This window comes from Eubalaena glacialis, chromosome 17 (genome assembly GCF_028564815.1).
Source record: "Eubalaena glacialis isolate mEubGla1 chromosome 17, mEubGla1.1.hap2.+ XY, whole genome shotgun sequence".
Taxonomy (NCBI): domain Eukaryota; kingdom Metazoa; phylum Chordata; class Mammalia; order Artiodactyla; family Balaenidae; genus Eubalaena; species Eubalaena glacialis.
In genome coordinates, this window is record NC_083732.1 from 52,584,236 (window position 1) to 52,606,899 (window position 22,664).

The window sequence follows — 22,664 nt, forward strand, 5'->3', positions numbered from 1 at the left end:
ACTTGTTTGTCTACAAAAAGCTGTTTTGTCTGCTTTGTCTCGTTTCTGGAACAACAAACTGGAAAAAAAAATTTTTACTGTGCACATTAGATAATGTATTTCTCTCAAAATTGTCTCAAAATGCAAAAATCCTAAATAAAATTGTTTTAATTATTAGATGGTCAAATGATGCCCCACTCCCCAAGCAACAATTAATCCACAGCTCCTTTATACAAAAAAAAAAAAAAAAAAAAAAGTTTTCCATTTCTATTTACAGTGTTTGGCAAAGCTTTTGTTTAAAAAATTACTATATTTCTATTTGTTGTTAAATTATGTGCCATTGTCATATTAAGAAAAAAACACTGGGTTACCAAATATTATGTTCTCAAAACTTGTTTTAAAACTCCCCTGCCCCTGCCACCTTGCCTATAAAGACTTACAACAAAATGTTAACAGTGATTATCTTTAGGGGTGGTAGTAATAGGGGATAGAGGTAGGCGGGGAGCTGAGCCAATTAAATATATTTTCATAAAGACAAAAATGAAAAATATGTGTTTCATTTAAAATGCAGTAACTCAAAGTGTGTTAACTCCCTGGTAGCTATAAGAGTCTCATGTAGATGCAATACTGTCAGAGTTTAAAGACAAATATAATCATAATAGAAATTATTTAATGTACCATATAATTAAGCATACTTATTTAACTTCAGGTAACTGATTAGAAAGAAATAGCCAACCAATTATTATTATTATACCAAGCAATTATTATTAAAAGTGCAGACTATTTTTTAATGTATCATGATAATGAGAGACCAAAAAATACCACGATATCTAGAACAACAGGAATTAATAAAACTCTTTCAGATGGTAGTTCCCTTTCCTCTTGTCTTTCCACAAGTCAGTGAAAAGCCAAGTTCAAGGTTTTAATTTTTTTATAGATTACATCAAGGAAACTACCACTAAACTTTTGTTCTGAGAGCTTCGATTTTTGGAACACTGTAGGTGAAAATGCATGTACCTTATATTTTCAGAACAATGAGATAAGATTTTTAAATCAACATGGAAAAATTCCAAATGAAGTTTATTTTTTAAAATAATCACCTTGGGAGGGAGGCTATTCCAACAATACTACTATTTAACTCAAATCATTTGGAAGTTTTTCTTTCATAATTACTTTCAAAGCTACTTTATATATATAAAAAGTCACACTCATGATCATATAAGCACATCTTACTTTGGATCCACACCAAACCAGTGATTCAACTTGGTATGTTACTCTAGGTGTTAAACTTTGCTGCAAAGGAACTTTTGGTTATCCCCAGAAATCAAACTCACATTAAAGGGATAATTTTAAGTGAATGTATAAGGGTTATGACCAGTAAGGCATTCCAGGATAGCACTGCTAAATAAAACAAAAAATCTCCCACGATGACTATGAGGAAGACCAGCATTCATTGGGATGACTAAATCATGATGTTTACTTTAAAATTAATAACAAAAGTCATCTCTTAGTCATTTCTTTTCTTTTTTTTTTTCTTTAATGATGGTTCAGATATATGCAAATCTCTAGCAGGGGACTGTGGTTTCTCTAAGTTTCCCTACCTCATATAGCCAGAGCACTTACTACGAGCCAGGAAATGTTTCAACCTTATGGACTTAAGTATTATTAGTATCTTTATCTTATAGATGAGGCAAGTAACTTGCTCAGGGTCACACAGAGAATAAGTGAAGAAGCTGGAATTCGAATCCAGACGATGATTCCAGAGTCCATTCTCCTACTCTATATGTCTGTGTGTCCTGTAAGCGATAAATATCCATCCCCACTTAGAGAAGAGGGGTATCATTTCCAAGGGGACCACTTAATAGCTATAGCTGACTCTACAGAGGACAGTTTAGGTATACTCAGGTCCTCTCTGAATTGCTTCTGAACCAATACCTACAGATTATTATTAATACCTTTGGAGTTCTACCCCAAATCTTTAGGAAAGGAAATAAAACAAGTCAATCAGTGAACAAGCAAGAAAATCCATGTCCATTGTATAAAATATTAAGTGTTGAATTTAAAGTTTATTTAATTTTAAATTCAACTTTAAATATTAAGACTTTTCTAGTAGCATAAAGTACATGACTATTTTAATACACTGCTGGTAGGAATGTAAATTATTTTCTTGATAAATTTCTGTATTTTCCAAGTTTTTTCCTTTTATAATCAATGAAAAAAGTTAATATTTTTCTAAAAATGACTGAAGTTCCAATAAACAGTGAAAATTCTATGAATGTGAAATATTAGTTTTTTTGAATTTTTATTCAAAAAACATTAAGATGGTCAGACTTTTTAAAAATTTTTTAAGATTTATGAGATGTATATGTTTGCTCATGTATAGATCTCCAAGTAATTTTTAAATTCCTAGCCAAAGACACAACGTTCTTAGTGTACTCCTCACTAAGGTATGATTCTGAATCCCTGATCCTGGAATTGGTAATATCTGTAAATAAAAATTGTATTTCACAAAACACGTAAATGAAAAGGATTCCAAAAATAAGTACTGTTTTAAATTTGTAACTGGGTGATATTTATACAATGAGAAATAATCTCTAAGGGTAATATATTCAAAATTATATTTTTTTAAAAATAGTTGCTAAGCTTTGCATAAAACACCTTTATAAACATCAGTTTCAGACCATCTTCAGCTATCAGTTATATAAATCATCACTGACACTTCCTTTCTTCCTTTTTTTTTTGGACAATAAAATCTTTCCAACTCAATACCACTTTCTTCTACAGAAGGAATGAGTGCTTCTGGGACAGAAATGCTAACACGTAAAACACTTTTGAAAATTGAAAGGACACAGGGACTGAATATTGTATTTTTAAATTAAAATAACTGGTGTTCTATATGTGTCAAATATTTACTAGAAGAAGTTAGATGTAAATACCTGCTGCTCCAGACTCTTGACTATAACTAATGGACGAAGAACGTATAGTTCTCAGACGTAAACTCTGGGCTCTCTCCTGTCGAGCAGCATCACAGGTCTGATTGGGGTGCCAAATCTGTTTACAGTGGTAGCAAAACTCTGTTCCACAGCCTTCTCGCCCACAAGTTAATTTTGGACAGCTAGCACATCCAAATGCTATCACAGCATACCTTTAAAGAACAAGAAAAAAGATTTAAAATGTGATGTAAAGTAAGAGATACTCATTAAGTAAAAATACTATCCAATTGAAATGCTATTCCTGAAAAAGTTTTCTATTTATGCATGAGCTAACAGTCATAAACCCTAAAACTATATATCTCATCAATATAAAAATGGGGAAAAAATAAACAGTTCACAAATGAAGACATATAAATGCTTAAAAAAATTATTAAAGTTTAATTTTCAACTTTTAACTTTCAACTTTTAACTAGGACACCAAACTGTATATACAGCCTAGTCTTAATTTTATAAAAATTCTATTAAGTTAGTATTATATGCACATAGAAAAGACTAAAAAGAAATATACCAAAAGTCTTAACAGTAGTTTCCCTGGTATTAGGGTATTTTCTTCTTTATATACTTACATATTTCTAATTTTTATAACTACTTGTTAATGCTAAAATCAGAAAGATAAAAAAATTACCTATTTAAAATTATAATGACTATGGATCAGCTATACCTATCAGTTAATGGCAAATGAGGCCAATTCATACATTTTGTGAATATCTTGTATTTATGCATAAATTCTCATATTTTTGTTTTTAAGATGCATGGCAGAAGTTGTCTTTGGTGCCAATCTCCTAATAAAAGGTACACTAACTTTAATTTCTCCATCAGGAAATTTGTTATTTTGCTTCAGATAAAAGACTGAGAACAGCAGATTTGTGACTAATATCTATTTTCTGAGTTAATATTTTTGGCACTTTAAGAATTTCTGACTTAAAATAAATTCTGGGCACTCTTAGACATTTATCCCAGAGAAATGAAAACTTATGTTCACACAAAAGCCTGTATACAAATGTTTACAGCAGCTTTATTTGTAATAGCCCCAAAACTGGAAACAGCCCAGATGTCCTTCTTCAACAGGTGAATGGTTAAACAAATTATGATGCATATATACCATGGGATACTACTCAACAACAAAAAGGAACTATTGATACACTTAACAACTTGGATGAATCTCTGGGGTATTATGCTGAGTGAAAAAAGTCAGTCTCAAAAAGTTACATACTTTATGATTCTATTTATATAACATTTTTGAAATGACAAATTTTAGAAATGGAAAACAGATCAGTGGTGGCCAGCAGTTAGGAATGGGGTGGGGTCAAGGAGCAGGCAGGAGCGAGGTGGATGTATTTAAAAAGAGCAATATGAGGGATATTTGTTGTGATGGAATTGTTCAGTACCTTGACTATGGTGGTGGATATGGATACACAAACCTACAGGTGATAAAATGGTATATAACTAAATACACACACAAAAATAAGTACAAGTAAAACTGGGGAAGTCTGAATAAGATAGGCAGATTGTATCAATATCGATATCCTAGTTGTGATATTGCTTTATAGCCTTGCAAAATGGTACCACTGAGGAAAACTGTTTGAAGGATATACAGAATATCTCTGTATTATTTCTTACAACTACACATAAATCTACAATCATCTCAATAAAACTTTCAATTAAAAAAGTCTAGTGTTTGAAAGAGAAACAAACAAGTCATCTATGCATAAGAGGCTTTTGTAAATATCAAACATTTTGCCTAGAAATTTAGGGGAGTTTTTCAGGGCTCCTCTTCTTACTGGAATAAAATTTAAATAATAGTTGTAACAGAGATTTTTATTGAATTTCAAGATAATCTATTAAATTATGCAAAATGTTAGGAGTAAGGAAGTTTCTCCAATTTTGTACCTCTTGCTTCCTTAGTTTCTCACCCTTTAAACTTAAATTTTACATATGAAATTCCAATTTATTTTTGATAGGCCATTTTCCAATTACCATTGTCTATCATAAATGTGTTCAAACACGACTGAATTAAAGGCAATTTAAATCAACACAGGGTAATCTAGGAAAGTTCCATTTCCCTGACGGCTAATTAATTGCAGTCTCAATAAAAAGAAAACAATTCTTGAAAGACTCTTTATTTTCTCCCGAGTTATAATTTAAAGCAGTCTTTATAATAGTAGTAATTTCAGTGAAAAGGAAATGGCATTCTCTTCTAAACCTCTTCTCTATTCTACTTTTTCTTGAAAAAAGGAGGGAAGGCAAGAGACAGAATGGGGAAACCCGTGTGTGTGTAGGGGACTATGTTAAGACCAACTATTTTTTTAAGCCAGTCACAATTTATAAAAGCAGAAGAAAAGTTTAGACTACCAAACTCCACTTCTACCACTTATTACCTGTATAATTTATGTAAGTTACGCAATCTCCCTACAACTAAGTTTTCCCAAACATAAAATAGGGATTCACTAAAGTTTGGCTTAGCCTCAGTATTCAGCCCAAAACAGCTTCAGCTTTGGCCTTGACCTTTAGAAGGCCAAATAAGCAAATGACTGCTTCAATGACATTTCTAGTACCTCTGCATTTATGCTCGATTAATGACCATTATCATTTCTACATCTATGTAAATAATGTATGTCATTTAGACTGAATATTAATATCTGAATATTCATTTTAAAATAAACACCGATAGCCTTTCTAGACATAACAAAGTAAAAATCTTACTGCTTTATATGGTGAAATCTTACTGGACAACTGAAGTATAAATGTACACCGTGCTGCAAGAATAAAATGCAGTAATTCTTAGTGATGACTGTGAAAGCCAAATTTAGACACAAGCTTAAGAACTTTCAAATAATTAAATAGGGAAACAGATTTACAGTAAATATGAACATCGAGATTGCTTTAACTAGATAAATCTAGGAAGAAAATATCCTTTCTGAGAAAAAAAATATTTATAAAAATATATGAGGTAGATTAGCAGAAATTGGGCTATATCGTAATTCTAACCTTTGTAGAGGCTGTTCAGTGTACTAGTATATCACTAAGCAAAACTTTTAAGAACTGACTTAATTTCTAGATAGTGATTTAGGCTATCTAGAGATAGCCTTTCAAGAAAAAGCCCTTTTAGGGAATTCTTCACATCTTGACAAGAAGAATTAAAAGCAGAATGTCAATTTTGCCATTTCAAAATTTCACAAGTTCCAAAATCTGGCAAAATATCCATAAAAACATGAAGGGTTATGGCGAAAAAACTGAGGACTCATATTTTCTTCTCAATAATCAAATTTCCAAAGAGCTTTATAAACTGCTTTAAGATGAAAATTACTTAAAGCTTTGAGTCTAGAGACTTAAGCTTGTTGAAAATGACTGCTTATAGATATCTATTTAGAATCTTGAAATATGCAGTGTAATTACCGTGTGTGTGTGTGTGTGTGTGTGTGTGTGTGTGTGTGTGTGTGTGTGTGTGTAGGGAGGGAGGGAGAGAAAGAGAGGAGAGAGAGAGAGGAGAGAGAGGTGGGGGAAAGGAAAAGAGAGAATTAGTTTACAGCACATCATATGTACTCAAATGTTAGAGATAAAGTACATCAAACTTGTTTTATGCTACTCTGCAGTATTTTTTTAAATAGAAAAGCTAAGATGTCCTACCCCAGAGCTAAACATTTAAGTCCCATTCAATCTAAGCAAATTCCAAAGAAAACCAGGATTATCTTTAACAATACTAACCAAATATTTTCATGACTGTGAATTTTGATAACTATAAAAGTTAGGGTATTTTGTCTAGAACTTTTTTCTTATTCTAACAATTATTGAGAGTTTACTATGTAAGTGTTCCGTTTTCATACACATTCAATCCTAGTAACTGTGTTAAGCACATTCTATCATATAATATATCGAGCAATTAAATGTACCTAGCATTCACATATTTTGAAAACAGAATGTCAGGACTCCTGAAGATGATTTTCATTGTGTGGGAGCCAAACTTATTTTCCACTGGAGAACAGCTCTCAAATTATAATGGAAGCAAATGGTAAAACTAAATTAAATACAAAATATTTGCTTTAAAGAAAAATTTCAATGCTCTAATGCATTAGGTATTATTTGAGAAAATAACAGGCTCAGCAGGTGGTCACAGAAATAACTGAATAATACTAGTTAACTAACTAAACATCTGTGGCTTAAACTGTATACAAATCTTGGTTCAGAAAATAGTTCCATTTCCTTCTATGATCCCTTATTTAACTCAGGTCTTACTTTCTGTCTCTATTTTTCAGCTGAAGAGCTCTAGTTACTTGAAATGTTTAAACCTTCCTACTTAGCAGCAGTGGAGGGATAGGAAGAAAGTGGGAAAGACAGAAGGGGACTGAAACAGGGCAGTTTTTCCAGAAATATTTTCTATTTGTTGGATTGTTAATAGGTGAAACATACTAAGAAAGAACTGAGTGGTCAAGTTAGGGACATGCTAAGCAAAATTACTTTTTTGTTTGTGTTTTTACTATAGGATTTGCTAAAATAATTTTTAACACACCAATAATGTACATATATAGTAAACATTATTTTCCAAATTTATTTGACCATGACATCTATCTCCTGGGAGTGTTTCACAGTACTAGAGTTCCACAAATTAGCATTGAGGAGGTAGGGATACCAACTAGGGTCATATACTCTGCCTAGAGCAAATTCCTCATGAAGGAACAAGTAAGAAGAACAAATTATACCAAACATGAAATGGAATCCTAAGAAAGATATAATAGTCTCAATAAAATTTTTAATTAAAAAATGAGAAAAAAGAAAAGAAAGATTATCCAGGGGTCCAAGATAACTTTTCCCCCAAAGCACAAAGCTTTAACACAACCTTTAAAGAACAAAGAAAATATAATCAGAAATATCAAAATTACTTGATCCAGTTAAGGGGAAAAGTCAAGTTTTATATTCAAATCAATAGGCTCATGATTCCATTAGCAAGAAGTTACTATTATTCCGTGGAAAAGGAGTGACTTAATTAATATATTTGAGAGATGGTCTAGACAAAGTGAGGCTCATCTCCTGGTTCCCCCTTTCAGGATCTGCTTTCCTAGAGAGGATGCTTTCTGTTCTGCTTTCCAGTACATGCTGTAGGGGAGGGGAGGTCTACGGTTGTAGAGAACCACCCAGATTATTTGCAGAAGTCTGTCTAATTTCAGGGTGGGGTGTTAGGCCATCTGGGATGCATATCTAAACCTAACTTCTTTAGCTAATTAGTAAGAGAAAGCTGATATGTCTCCTGTGTCTTATGTATCAACTCGGTTCTTGTTTTCTCAGACACATGTACTTGTTTCCTTGGGAGAAAATCAAAGTTGGACCTGTTCTCTGTTCTAAAAGGTTAACCTACAAAAGCATTTCCAGCATGTCAAAAGACAGGCAAGTTATGGCTAAAACCCTTCTTTGGAGGATGGGAATGAGAGTCATATAGATAGAATAAAATTCTAAAAATCCATGTTCCTTAGTTCCTAAGCCTATGGTGCCACTCCATTATGAACAGTATCCATTATGAACAGTATCTTCCACCAGAGTAAGTTATTATTTAGAGCCATTTAAATGTCAGTAAATCAGCTCAAAGCTTAACAAACCTGATTATAGTTGAGCACATTGCTTAAAAATGGTTTGTTAACTGTTCCTAAGACATATGATTTACATTAATGGCATATATTCAGATTTGTTCATTCAGTAACTCTTTATTGAGCATGCGGTTAACCTGTGGTTATAAAGAAAAAATACTTTTTATTTTTACTCTTGAGGGGCTCACAGACATTAAATCATTAACTATATTCTAGTATAATAAATGTTCCTGCATATTCAAAGCTCCGCAGTAAAGTCAGAGCACTCACATGAGATGACATGGATAATGTGTGCTAGTAGAAGGGTAGTCTTAGCCAACTGGAACAAGTGATGACAGAAACCAAAATGCCAGTTTTTTGCTATCTGCCTAGACAATGTACAAACTAAGCCTCCTAGGCAGAGGTAATAGATATTTTTATCCAAGACAGGTCTTATGCTTCCCCTCCTACATGTCCCTCACTGTAATTCTTTTCCTCAGCCATGGCCAGATTTTTCTCTGAACCTGTATAGACTGGCATGTTCTAGAAGCAGTCCAGATAACTTCACACTGGTTAAATCACAGCTCACAGGTTTGGCCTCCTAGACCCCTTCGCAAGAGGGGTTTTCAAAAATACATAGTGTCCTTTAAACAAGCTTAATCTGCCCTGGCCCTCAGAAGAGTGGAAAGACTATTAGGTCAGAAACCCTCAGAAGTCTCAAATAGAAACCAGGTCAGGTTTTCTTTCTACTCTGAGCTAAGGGCAATATTTCTCAGTGTGTTAAACTACATGTTTAAGTAAAATTGGTGTCAGATACAGAAAATGGTCATTTTGGTAAGTATCAAAAGCAAGAGGAAAACATAATTTCGCATTTAGCATTTCTGGAAAAAAGTCTTTCAAGTGTGTTGTACAATGAAAGGGATTAAAATACTACACGCATGCCTGTGGTCCTAGTATGTACTACTGGTTATGCATTGCTATGAATAACTGTCAAACAGATATTTACCAGTATCCCCTGTGCCATATTTCAGTAATAAATGGAGTTTAAATAAGAAATTTCTCTCTGTGAATCCAAAGATTTTAATAAGTTCCAAGAGGGCAGAGATTTTCATCTTTTGTTAGTTATTAAAAATCCCCAGTACCTGGCACATGGGTGCAGTAAATATTTGAAGAACTGTCTGATTTAAAAAAATAAAAACAAAACTTCAGAAATGGAGATGAGGAATGATAAATAAGAACTATAAAAAGCTTACTGTGTGCTAGGAATTATGCTAGCAATAACATTAAAAAGCTTCTCAATCCTTAAAACATGATAGGATAGAGATTCAAAATCAGGTCTGTCCACGCTCATGCTAAGTACAATTGTAATTTGTAATGAGGTCTTATGCAGTATTCTATGTTTTCAAAGCATATGTATAAATTTTGTCACAGGGTGATCTTTTCCACATAACACAACCATAAAACCTATAACGTAATCAAGTATATAAAATATGCTCTAACTAATCTAGTGAGCCAGCATAAATTGAATACAAATGAAAATACATAAAGTACTTAATCTCTGTGACGTTTTCTTTGTCCTTTGTGCGTAAGACTACTAACAACCACCAAAACCAAAAATTAATTTATAGCCAAATTAATCAAGACTAATTCTCTGTTAAACTTATATAACAATCAAGTGGTTTTCATAATAAAGGAATCTATTAAAGTAGGTGTTTCTATTATTTTAAGATTATTTTATACTTGAGTTAACATTCATGTCTTCCTCTCCAAAATACTTAGAATACCTAAGCCATATTATTTTTTAACAATGATGTCTCAATAAGAAGAAAATGTGCAAAATACCTAAGAGTATGAGATTATGAAAAAAATTTAAATTTACTGAGAAATGTCATATATACCAAAGGATTTATAAAGAATAATAAAATGAATACCCCCTGAATCTACCACACAAGTTAAGAACAGTATCAGTAGGGTGATCATATAATTCACAACCTGACTGGAACAACTGAAAAAGAAAGGTAATGCTATTAAAATTTACACCAGTACAATAAGCATGAATTGGAACTATCTTGGGCAAACCAGAACCTATGGTTACCTTGTTTATCTGTGGCTTTAGAAGTTCCTTGATTGCCCCTTTGAGGTTCACATCCCTTCTTCTTCCTCACAAGAGGTAACCATGAAACTAAATGCATTTATCCATTTTACTGTTAATGAACTTTTTTGTTCGTTTCTTTGCTATTATGAACATTCTTAAACATGTCTCTTAACTAGATGTCTCCTGGCACACAAGTAAAGAGTTTCTCTGAGGCATTTAACTAGGAGTGGATCTTCTAAGTTATAGGGTAAACGTGTGTTCAATTTTACTAAATAATATAGCAGTAAGTGAGCTAATCAATCTATATTTTCTTTTAGTTTAATTTTTTCCTTTTATTTATATAACTTACCTCTGTAATCTGTTTTGATTTTGTTTTAATTTATTATATGTGGTGACAATCTAATTTTTTTCCCTCAAATAGCTAATTTTCACAATTCTATATGGTGAATAATCAATCCTTTCCCAGTTGGTTTGGCATTCTTCCCCCCAAATCAAGTTCTTTTTCTGTTTTTTTAATAAATTTATTTATTTTTGGCTGCATTGGGTCTTCTTTGCTGCATGAGGGCTTTTCTCTAGTTGTGGCGAGCAGGGGCTACTCTTCGTTGCAGTGTGTGGGCTTCTCACTGGGGTGGCTTCTCTTTGTTGCAGAGCACAGGCTCTAGGCGCACAGGCTTCAGCAGCTGTGGCACGGGGGCTCTAGAGCGCAGGCTCAGTAGTTGTGGCGCACGGGCTTAGTTGCTCCGCGGCCTGTGGGATCTCCCTGGGCCAGGGATTGAACCCGTGTTGCCTGCGCTGGCAGGCGATTCTTAACCACTGCGCCACCAGGGAAGTCCCCAAATCAAGTTCTTATACAAGTGAGAATCTATGTCAGCCCTATCTATTTATTGTGTTCTATTAGCTTGATAGTGTTGATATTATCCACTATGATGACATGATCCATCAACCCAGCACAAGAGAACATACCTATTTAGTGACTAGAAAGCTTGTGCTCCTGGATTTACTCTCTCAGTCTCTCCTGGTCACAGGTTCCGACACGAAAGCCTCCTTTTAATTCGTTCCATCATTTTCACACATTTTCTTTTAAAGCTATTAAATGCTTAAAGGAACTTGTGAAACACCTCTTATCCAGGGGTTCCATGAAAGACAGTTAGAAAATCACACTTTGTCCAGATGAAATGCAAAATACTTCTGTTTGAACTCTTGCTATAGGGATACTTGCTATAATGACTTGCAAAAGGCTTTTTTTTTTTAAACCTAAAATTTGTAATCAACTTGAAATCTACTCTAATGAATGTGCACACCTGCCCTAGTGAAAATATTCTGCAGGGGTCCACGGGATCAAGTGTGATACAATCGTACCTAAGCTCTTCTTCTCTAGTTCAAATTATTTAAAGGCACTGTTCATTATCCCTATTTTCTTCCCATCTTTTTCTTGAGAATTTAACCCTTCACAGGTCCAGAGTTTGCTTCTACCATACACCTGGAAGCACAGCCAACCTTGGCCCAGTTTAGATAGTATCTTTAATATATTATTTTTAAATTTATGTTACAGTACAAGCATCCTGCAGTATAGGAGATCATAATACAAATGTGATACTGAACAGTACCTCCGAGTCCTTCACACAACTAATGAATTCATAAAATGTTAAATAATTAGATAATCTAATATTTTTAATGCTTTATGTTTCACAGAAATCTCTGGTGGACAGTCAAGTGCTAGTGATACCTGGGAAAACTGGTGGAATTTGCACAGGCTAGAAACATACTATTACCTTTCTCATTTAAAATTATGGAATTCATAGACTAAATACAATCTGAAAATTTGCTGCTCAATAAGTTTTTAATAATGGATTTGATCAGACAGAGTCCTGAAATTGTCATTTGATAAATTAAACTCACATTTCAGCCTTGTCTCTGATTATACCCAGATAATCTTGGAAGTTCTGGGTTTTCCCAAACTCTTATTTATAATCTCTGGCTTACTAATGGTATGCTAAACTCATCCAGGGTTTATGGCTTTCCTTATTCGTGAAAAGCATATGACTATTTTTTTCTAGTTCTGACAACCATACATGGTAAATACTCTATTAACAGGAGCTGCTGTTAACATAATAACCAAATATACAAGCAAAATTATTTTACTTTAAATATTGGGAAAATGGTATTTGTAATTCAAAAACTTGAGGCAAATGAAGTATTACATAACCTCTAGATCTTGTGTCTCAAGAACACATCAACACATGAATACATCATACTGTGGCACGCATTAAGGTGCCTTTCAAAAGGGTCATTTAAGTTTATACGAGTGACTCCCCCACCAAAAGCAAACAAACAAAATGTCTGATCATTTCATCTATTATAACAAAATAAAAATTCTCCAAATGGATGGGGAAAATCAATAGGACTAGATCCTGCACTCTACCATCTTATCCTTTTCTTCTGAAAACAGTCTTAAGTGAATATATGATGCAAAGACAATATAAAAATGAGTAAGACAAGATTCCTGCCTTTAATATCTAACATTGTCCCTGACACATGGTACATACTCAACATATTTTTGTCTACTGAATGAATGAATTACCTGGCATGTTAAGATTTTTCTTTTGAGTAACAGTCAGCAAATTCTTATTTTATCCACAGAGAAAAAAATTAACTCAAGAAAAATCAAACAAAATCTTCTTACCCACAGTCTGGAGCTGGACACCACCTACAATCAGGATCTGCAACGAGCCACCGTCTAAGCATAAATTCTTCATATTTTTCCATCAAGACATCATCACTTAATATCAAGCGAATATCATGGGGATTAAACCGTTCAGTACATTCTGGGCAACTGATATTAACCCTACTTTCAGAAATTTCTATCCTTAGGTATTGTCGTAAGCAATCCACACAAGATCTATGATGACAAGTCATTATCTCAGGAAATCTGTCTTTAGAATGCCGTAAAAGGCACAAGGGGCACTCTATAAAGTCTCCAACTTGTTTGCTGATAGAAGTTAATCCATTGTCAGAGGAGGTATTTGTAGAGAAAATGGAGTTCTTATCAGTACACATTTCAGAATGTATACTTTCAATACTCGCAATTCCATCCACCCCGCCATTTAGCTCCCTTGATTTACGTTTGTTATCCTTTTTCCTCCGAAACAGAGAGCCTATTGAAATTCTTCTTTTTTTGGGTGCCTTTTTGACCGAAGGCAAGCTCACAGATGAAGCAGAAGACTGAAGATCTCGATCTGAACCCATCTGCCGATGTAAACTCATGTCTAAAATGCTCATTAGAATTGAGTCAGGGTCTGTGTTTACACACAGCCCTTCATTATATTTAGAGATAAAACCTGTTTCTTGTTCTTGCATTCAGATTAAGTCATGATGTAAGAAAATCCTATTCGGTTCCTTCAGAGAATTCTTGAAAGAGTTCAATTTATGGTAGACTTATCACAGATGTTCTGAAAAACAAAAGAAAACAAAAACACCAAGATTATTTAATTGCATGTTTCTTAATAAACTTGCAAACTCTCTATGAAACTTCAAACAAGTATGTTCTTTAACCATTAGTTTTTGGTTTTGATTTTCTTAAATAAGGCCAGTTTATTGAGTAGTCTACAAGAGAATATAAAACCAATGCTGATATAACAAAGATATTACTTAATCTTAAGAGGCTAGATTTGAGCTGACCTTATTCTTAAAATCTTGTACAAAACTTTTGATTTTTATCACACTCAAACCTCAATGATTCCCACTGCCTTTAGGAGTTTAAAAAAAATTGACAATAACATGGACATGCAAATACAAATGGCTAAGTAGAGCTTACACAATCGTTAAGAACAAAGTGTGTGTGTGGTGGGGGGGCCGGGGGATGCTCTTACACTGCCAGATATAATGACTCATTATAAAGTTACAGTAATTAGGAAGACAGTGTGGTACATCACAAAGATGGATACAAAGACCAGTGGAACAGAACACAGTCCAGGAAAAAAGTCCCACATACACACACGGATACTTGACTTGTTGCCAAAAGTGACACTGCTGAGCATTAACAATGGCCTCGTCAAAAACAAAACAAAAACAACATAGTACTGTTTTACTGGTTACCATCTGAGAAGAGAAAAGGAACTTAACCTATAGCTAACCCCCTGCATAAAAATCAATTGATGGTTCATAGATCTAAATGTGAAAAGTAAAATCATAACGCTTCTAGGAGTTGATAGAAGAGAATATTTCAACGAAAAGATTTCTTAAACAAAACATACTAAAGTACTTACCATAAAATGAAAGATTGTTAAATTGGACTACGATAAAATGAAGAGACAGTATTAAGGGAGTGGGAGAAGACATTTGCCACATAAAACTAATAAAGGACCAGTATCCAGAATATGGAAAGAATACTTAGACGTCAACAAGACAAAGCAGACAATATAATAGAAAAATGGGTGAGGGACATAACAGGCACTTCACAAAAGAATATGAAAAAGTGCTCAACATCATTTGTTGTACACATTAAAGCCACACTGAGAGACCACTACACACCCAGCAAAATGGCTAAAATTCCAACTGACATTTCCAAATGTTAGCAAAGATGTGGACTGCTGGTAGGAGTTTGGGAAACTACTTTGGAAAACTGTTTAACAGTATCTACCAAATTTGGACACATGGATACTCTATTACCCAATTTATACTCCTAGATATGAATGCACGAGAAATGAATGCATACATGCACCAGAACATCTACATAACAACATTCACAGCAACACTAGTTATAATAAGCCCAAACACTGGTCACAACCCATATTTCCATCAACGGTAGAATGGATAAACAAGTTGTGGTATATTCATTCCACATTCTGGTATATTCTGGTATACCAGAAAGCAATGAAAATGAACAAAATACTGTTACTCATAAAACAAGAATGAATCTCTCATAAAAGGATGTGTACTGTATAATTCCATTTAAATTAAGTTCAAAAACAGGCAGAGCTAATCTATGTTGTTATAAGTCAGTACTGTAGCTACCTTTTGAGGAGAGGCACAAAGGAAGAGGCACATGTATAGTGGTTACAAAGGTATGTTCACTTTGTGATAAATCACTGACCCACAGACTCATGATTAATGCATTTTTCTTGGTGACTGTTATACCACGATTAAAGGTCAAAAAAAAAAAAAAACAAACTCCCTGAGGTGATATCCACACATATTTCACTCAGGCAAACTTTACTCATGTCTATCAGTTTATATTTCCCCATCATCTGCAGCATATTCCCTTAATTCTGAGGGGAATATAGAGTGTGATGGTAAATGAACTAAAATTTTCTGCATATTTTCTTCTTTATAGTTATTATATTCTCTTGCATCTCAAAATGCTTTTTGTACTCCAGGGTTCAATATATGTATCAATGAACAGAACTGTAGAGGAAATCTATCTTGGGGATTCTGTCCTAAGAATTTATCATTTAAAACATTAAACCAGTGGTATTTAATGAATATCAGCTGGAGAATTTTTCAAAACACACTTTTAGAAATTTGATACCCATATAATTAATTATCCAAAAAAGAACCTAGTAAGAGTGAATGGAGGTGCTATTAATATTTAAACTAGGATAACAGGGGCAAACTAGAACATACGGTCATCCCACTTAGGAAGCCTTTCTAAAACATTCTGCAAATAAACAAATAGGCATCAAAGGAAAAGAAACAAATTTGAATACTAAAAAATTTAATATTTTTATATGGTAAAAAATACTATAAAGTAGGATGACGTGATAAATTAGTAAAACATGTATAACAATGAACAAATTTCCTTAGTATACAAACAGCTTTTACACATTAGTAAGAAAGAGATGTACAACCTAGTAGTAAAATGAGCAAGGATATAAGGAGGAAGTTTGGAGAAAAAGAATTACAAAAATTAGGAAGATAGGAAACAGTGTTCAACAACACTAAAGAAATGAAAATTCAGACATCAGATACACCATCTTTGTACACATTAGACTGACAAAGGTTGAAAGGATTGGTGAACGTGTATTGAAAGAAGCACCTCACATATTGTTGGGAGGACTGCAAATCGGCACAACTCTGGGGAACCATTTGGCACTATCTATCAAACTTCAAAATGGAACTGTTCTTTGACCAGCAATCCTACATGTAAAATTTATCCTTCAGAAAATATGACACAAGTGTGCAAAGAAATATTGTGCAAGGAAACTCACTGCAGCCTAGCTGATAGAAGCAAACAAAACAAAACAAGGCAAACAAGCCCCACACAAAACCTGGAAATAACTTGTGTCCCACAGGGAACTGGTAAAAATAAAGGAACCAACCACAATTTACGTGTAATGATACAGAAAAGATCTCGCTACATAATACTGAGTGAACAATAATAACTGCAAAATAGTATGTATAGTATGAACCCATTTGTGGAAAAAAATGCACCCACAGAGGTTTACATGTACCTACACAATTTCTGGAAAAATGTTAAACCATTAACAATGGCTACCTTGGGGAGAATAATCTTTAGTATTCACTTTCTGCTTTCTGCATAGTTTACAATTGTATCATGAGCATCTATTGCATACAGTTTTTTAAAAAACCAGCTAACTGAACCCCACAAACGACAACAAAAAACATATTCCACTCTAGAGCTGGGTAGCTGGGTAGGATGTGGTCCAGAACTTGTATATTTTGAAAATGTTCCTCAGTAATTTAGTTGCACACGCTGGTCAAGAACCACTAATTCTAAAGAGAGTCTGCTAAACACTTTCACTTAAAAACAGAATTCTATAGGCTTGGCCTCCAAAACAAGGCTCCTTGTTTTTCATTAGTTTAGGTACTAAAAATAAAAGTGCCATTAAAAAGAAAAAAACAACCTCAGTTTATAGTCATTTTCAGCCTATGGGGCTATAGTGAGGTAGTACTTAAAAACCTATGTATAGAGATAAGAGAGACATTAAAAAAAACCCACATAAATTAATGACTATCCTGTAGAAAAAATCCACGAAAGGTGTCTAAAAGCATGTGACTCAACAGTATTGGGAATGCCTCAATCAAGGGGACTTTGGCTTAATTTCAGAGTTAAAGTCTAAGCCTAGCATGTGCTAAACCCTGAGGTTACCACCATAAACAAGATAGACATGGGTCTCTATACTCAATGCGATATGTCTGGAGAAGAAATATATATCACAAAACCAATAGTTATAAACTTATATACATTAAATTTGTCTGTTACTACAACTCTTGAAAACAGCTGAGCCCATTTTCACCAGATTTAGAGGGAGTCTTTCAGACATTATGACAAACTATAGGCTATTACAGAATTCATCTTAAAAAGAAAGGAAGCCATCTTGCAAGCCACCTACAAGATTAATAAGAGGCCCTGCATAACAGCAGATTCAAAAGATATAGTCAATATTTCACCCCAACACCCCGAAGTGTGGACATATTCGTCCCTCCTTCCCCTCCTCTCAGTGATTTACAATATACAAGTTTTAGCCATATACGTAAAGTTTACTCTAACTTTGCAGATGGGAAATCAGAGACTCAGAGTATTAAGTAAAGAACTAAACCTAATTATTTTAGTGGTATATGAAATTAAGATTATATGGTTCACCCATAACAAAGAGTTTTTAATCAAACTGTTTATTTGCATAAACATTTAGAAATTAGTAAACTAACTTGGATTTCTGAGACTATACCCTTAACCACCAAAAAAACAAAAAAAGCACTACAGAAATTCTGCCAATTTGAACAGATGACAAAAATGTGTGAAATTATTAAAAAAAAACTTTCAGTGATTTAGAAACTTTACTTATTTTTAGAAAAAGCTGATTTTATTCTCCAATGAAAAATAAAAATCTATTATTTGCATCATTTAATATAGTACTATTCTTTTTGAACTCAACTTTTTGAAGTAAACTATCAACTGTATCAATCTGTCAGTACTACTGTTATGTTCTGCCTCAGAAATGCACACACCATTAAGACAAAAATATTATTTGAGTTCTAAAACAAAAAGCTGGGTTGCTGGTTGGAAAAAGAAGGGAAAATACGTTGTATATAATAATACCACTACACAGTAGAGTTTTAAAGTGTTTTTAAAGCACTTTTGATTTAAACTTCATTGCCCTATGGAATGGGTATTATTATCCTTATTTGATAGATGAGAAAACTGAAGTGCAGAGAGGGTAAATATTGCACAGTTAGGAAATAACAGGGTTCAGGGTCAAATTCAGGTCTTCTGATATCTCGGCCTCAGTACCATCATCTGTCTGCAGTTGCCTTCATGAAACAACTCCAGTCACTATCAGTATATCAAAAATTGTCTCAGAAAACAAAAGACAATTATATTTTACATATCATCTAGGGCTGGTCTTAACTATCCCTCAATTCCATGCCTTATTCAAGCCATTCCCCCGTCTGAAATGCCACTCCCTTTTCTCTCCTCCTAACTTAACTGTACTCACATTTTATAACTCAGATAAGAAATTTTTACTGTGTTCACTTGTTTTTCTGCCCTGATTACCGTCAATGTTTTAATAAGGTTTTCAATGTAGAACTTGAATATTTGTGATTTCTTTAATACCACACACAGCCAAGATGGTGTCATGAACATAGACACTGTGAATAAATACCAAATGAGTATTTCTTAAAATGACACAATGTCACTGAAGTGATGCTACTATTTCATAAGCACAAGAAAAAAATCTTGTTATTTCACTGTCATGCCTCCTAGGCATATACATGCTCTACTTTTTTTTTTTTTAAATGTTGTGGAGTGTCACGTACAGGGAAGTGTAGATTGTAGGAAAGCTCAGTGTTGTGTTTTTTTAAATTTTATTTATTTATTTATTTATTTATGGCTGTGTTGGGTCTTCGTTTCTGTGCGAGGGCTTTCTCTAGTTGTGGCAAGCGGGGGCCACTCTTCATCACGGTGCGCGGGCCTCTCACTATCGTGGCCTCTCTTGTTGCGTAGCACAGGCTCCAGACGCGCAGGCTCAGTAATTGTGGCTCACGGGCCCAGGTGCTCCACGGCATGTGGGATCTTCCCAGACCAGGGCTCGAACCTGTGTCCCCTGCATTGGCAGGCAGATTCTCAACCACTGCGCCACCAGGGAAGCCCCATGCTCTACTTTTTAAAACGTCCGATTAGTTCACACCAAGTTTACAAAGACAAATATGAGGTCTACTGGATCAAATGCAAAATAAATTATGTATTAAAAACCTAGAGTAGTTTACATCATTTCAGAGCAGGAAGAGATGATGAGAGGTAGTAAATGTACTTAATGATATAATTTGAAATATATACAACTCCTAATAATCCCCAACTTTGGATATTCTTTAAACTGATTTACTATCACAAGGATTTGTCGAAGTACAACACATCGATAACATGAAGAAAAGCAGTGGGGGAAAAAGATAACTGAGGTTGGCCTCCATGATGTTATGGCTGTTGGCTTAGTGGGTATACCTCTCCCCTCTAAATAAAAGTATAGATCTGTAATTGCAGATGCTAGACGAGCTTAGTGAAACAGAAAAGGAGAGTAAAATACAAGTAGACCCCATATTATGTATTTTCAACCAAGTATCTAAAATCATATAGGAGGCAATTCTCTTAACACCAATGTCACAAGAAATTCCAATCACTTGCTAATTAAAATATGAGAAATGGCTCTCTTTTCCCCTCTTTCCCAGTCTAGCACAACTCCAACAAGTAACGAAGACTCTCTGCCAATTGCTGCTACACACTTTCATCCCCCTGAAGAAACTGGTTGAAAAATTAGTTCTTATCGCTGGCAAAGGAGCCCCACCTCCTGACCTTTTTATGTACTTAAATTGAAGACTACCACCTGAGATTGGTATGAAGGACAAAGACCTGAACCTGCTCACCTAACCTTCTCTAGCCCACAGTGTTTATACCTCTTTAAAGTCAAGATCTCTTTGATTCTAACTTTTTTGTACCTCTTGAGGAATATGTGAGGAATTAAGAAATAGGAATAGCCCACAACAAAGGTATTTCTACCATGTGTCAAAGCTTTATGGACCAAAGATGTAGTAGAAGTGCTGATAACTTCGTACTGACGCATCAAAAAATACATCTAATTTGGCAGCACGCTATTTTTTATTCTTCGTAAAAATTACGGAAGTTGACCATTCCAGGTGAAGCGCCTAATAAACAATTACAATATTGTTTGACGTGAAAATGTGTTGCAGATTTTAAATGCTCAACTTATAAACACAGGATAGATAAAAACAGTTAGAAAGCTCAAATCCATACAAATAGTAGCCCATGTTTGAAAAGCTGTATGTATCAGTCAGGGTCCTAGCAAAAAAACAAAGCAGTTTCAAAGAGATAACTGAAGGGCTCATTTACAAAGGTGTGGGTAGGGTTAAAGGAACCAACAGGGATGGCAAAGTACTCAGGAAACCACTGCCAGCCTTCTGAAAGAAGGAGCAGGGAGAGAGCTGTCCAATGGCAACTGGAAGAATAAATACCCAGCTTCTCTCTTCTCTGGATCTCCAATATCCACCAATGCCTCACACTGGCTAAATCCAACGAGAAACCAACAAAGGAGCCCAAGTGAAGCAGTCCTTAGACTAGGTCAACCTCCTCTGGGGCACAGAGAAAGTCAAGGAAGGATGAGGAGTGGATCTGGAGGGGCAAATAAAAAACACCCAGTCTGGATGTATAAAGAAGAGAATTTGGGAGTCAAGACCTGGTCAGCCGCTGTTAGTTATAAAATCTCAGATTATGTCCATTCCTGAGTCTGTGATCTCCACCACAAAATATGGATGATACCACTTACTTCAAATAGATGTTATGAGAAGAGAGTGAAATTGGCACGTGCTAAAACCTGGCACTATGCTAAATGTTAGCTGAAGTGAAATGTAAGACAAGCTTTATATCTCTAGTACCTAATACAACTTGTAACTTATTGTAGGTGCCTAATAAACACTGGATAAATAAATTATGATGCAGAACACACATAAGTGGAAGTGAGGAACTGAGGATTCTGTTCATATCTTTGCTTTTGGCTTGTTATTGCTGTAAGATTCTCTTTAAGTGATACAACCTTACCACATCCAGCTTTTTAAACTGTGAAAAGAATCTTTACCCCACAAGCGCTACAGCAGCGGTCCCCAAGCTTTTTGGCACCAGGGATTGGTTTCGTGGAAGACAATTTTTCCATGGACGGGGGTGGGGAAATGGTTTCAGGATGATTCAAGTGCATTACATTTATTGTGCACTTTATTTCTATTATTATTACATTGTAATATATAATGAAATAATTATACAACTCACCATAATGCAGAATCAGTGGGAGCCCTGAGCTTGTTTTCACTTGCCACTCACTGATAGGGTTTTGATATGAGTCTGCAAGCAATTGATTATGGTCTCTGTGCAGTCAAACCTCTCTGCTAACGATAATCTGTATTTGCAGCTGCTCCCCAGCGCTAGCATCACATTCTCAGCTCCACCTCAGATCATCAGGCACTAGATTCTCATAAGGAGCGCACAACCTAGATCCCTCGAATGCGCAGCTCAAAGTAGGGTGTGCACTCCTATGAGAATCTAATGTCGCCACTGACCTGACAGGAGGTGGAGCTCAGGCGGTAGTGCGAGCGATGGGGAGCGGCTGTAAACACAGATGAAGGTTCACTTGCTCACCTGCCACTCACCTCCTGCTGTGCTGCCACGGCAGTGGTCCGTGGGTTGCGGGTGTTGGGGACCCTTGTGCTACAGGACAAATAAGACATGTTGAATATCTTGACATTATACAACTTCAAGAATTACAGATTTAAAATATTCAACCAATAAACGTCTCCTAACTACAAACGTTTTAGTAGCATCTACTAACCACCCACATGCCTGTGTGATTTAAGACTCATGAAAGGGTATTTTGGAGATAGAAGGCTAGGCAAAATAAAGTTTATAGACGATAATAAAATAAAGTTTATAGACAATAAAGAAATTAATTTACCAAGAGAAAATCCCATTATACTCTTGAATATCTGTTTTTGCCTCTGTTATTCAGCTAAAATTAGGTTTCT

At 34.7% G+C, this 22,664-nt stretch overlaps 1 protein-coding gene across 1 annotated transcript in view; it reads right to left on the reverse strand.

The window, feature by feature from the left end:
- The window catches only part of RNF19A (ring finger protein 19A, RBR E3 ubiquitin protein ligase), a 57,552-nt gene that overhangs the window by 16,793 nt on the left and 18,095 nt on the right, over positions 1-22,664 (reverse strand). Inside the window, exons 2-3 of the mRNA XM_061172279.1 lie at positions 13,306-14,071; positions 2,916-3,124 (exon numbers count right to left, since the gene is read on the reverse strand). Of these exons, the coding sequence (XP_061028262.1) occupies positions 2,916-3,124; positions 13,306-13,979 (883 nt within the window). The 5' untranslated portion in view covers positions 13,980-14,071. The remainder of the gene's footprint in view (positions 1-2,915; positions 3,125-13,305; positions 14,072-22,664) is intronic.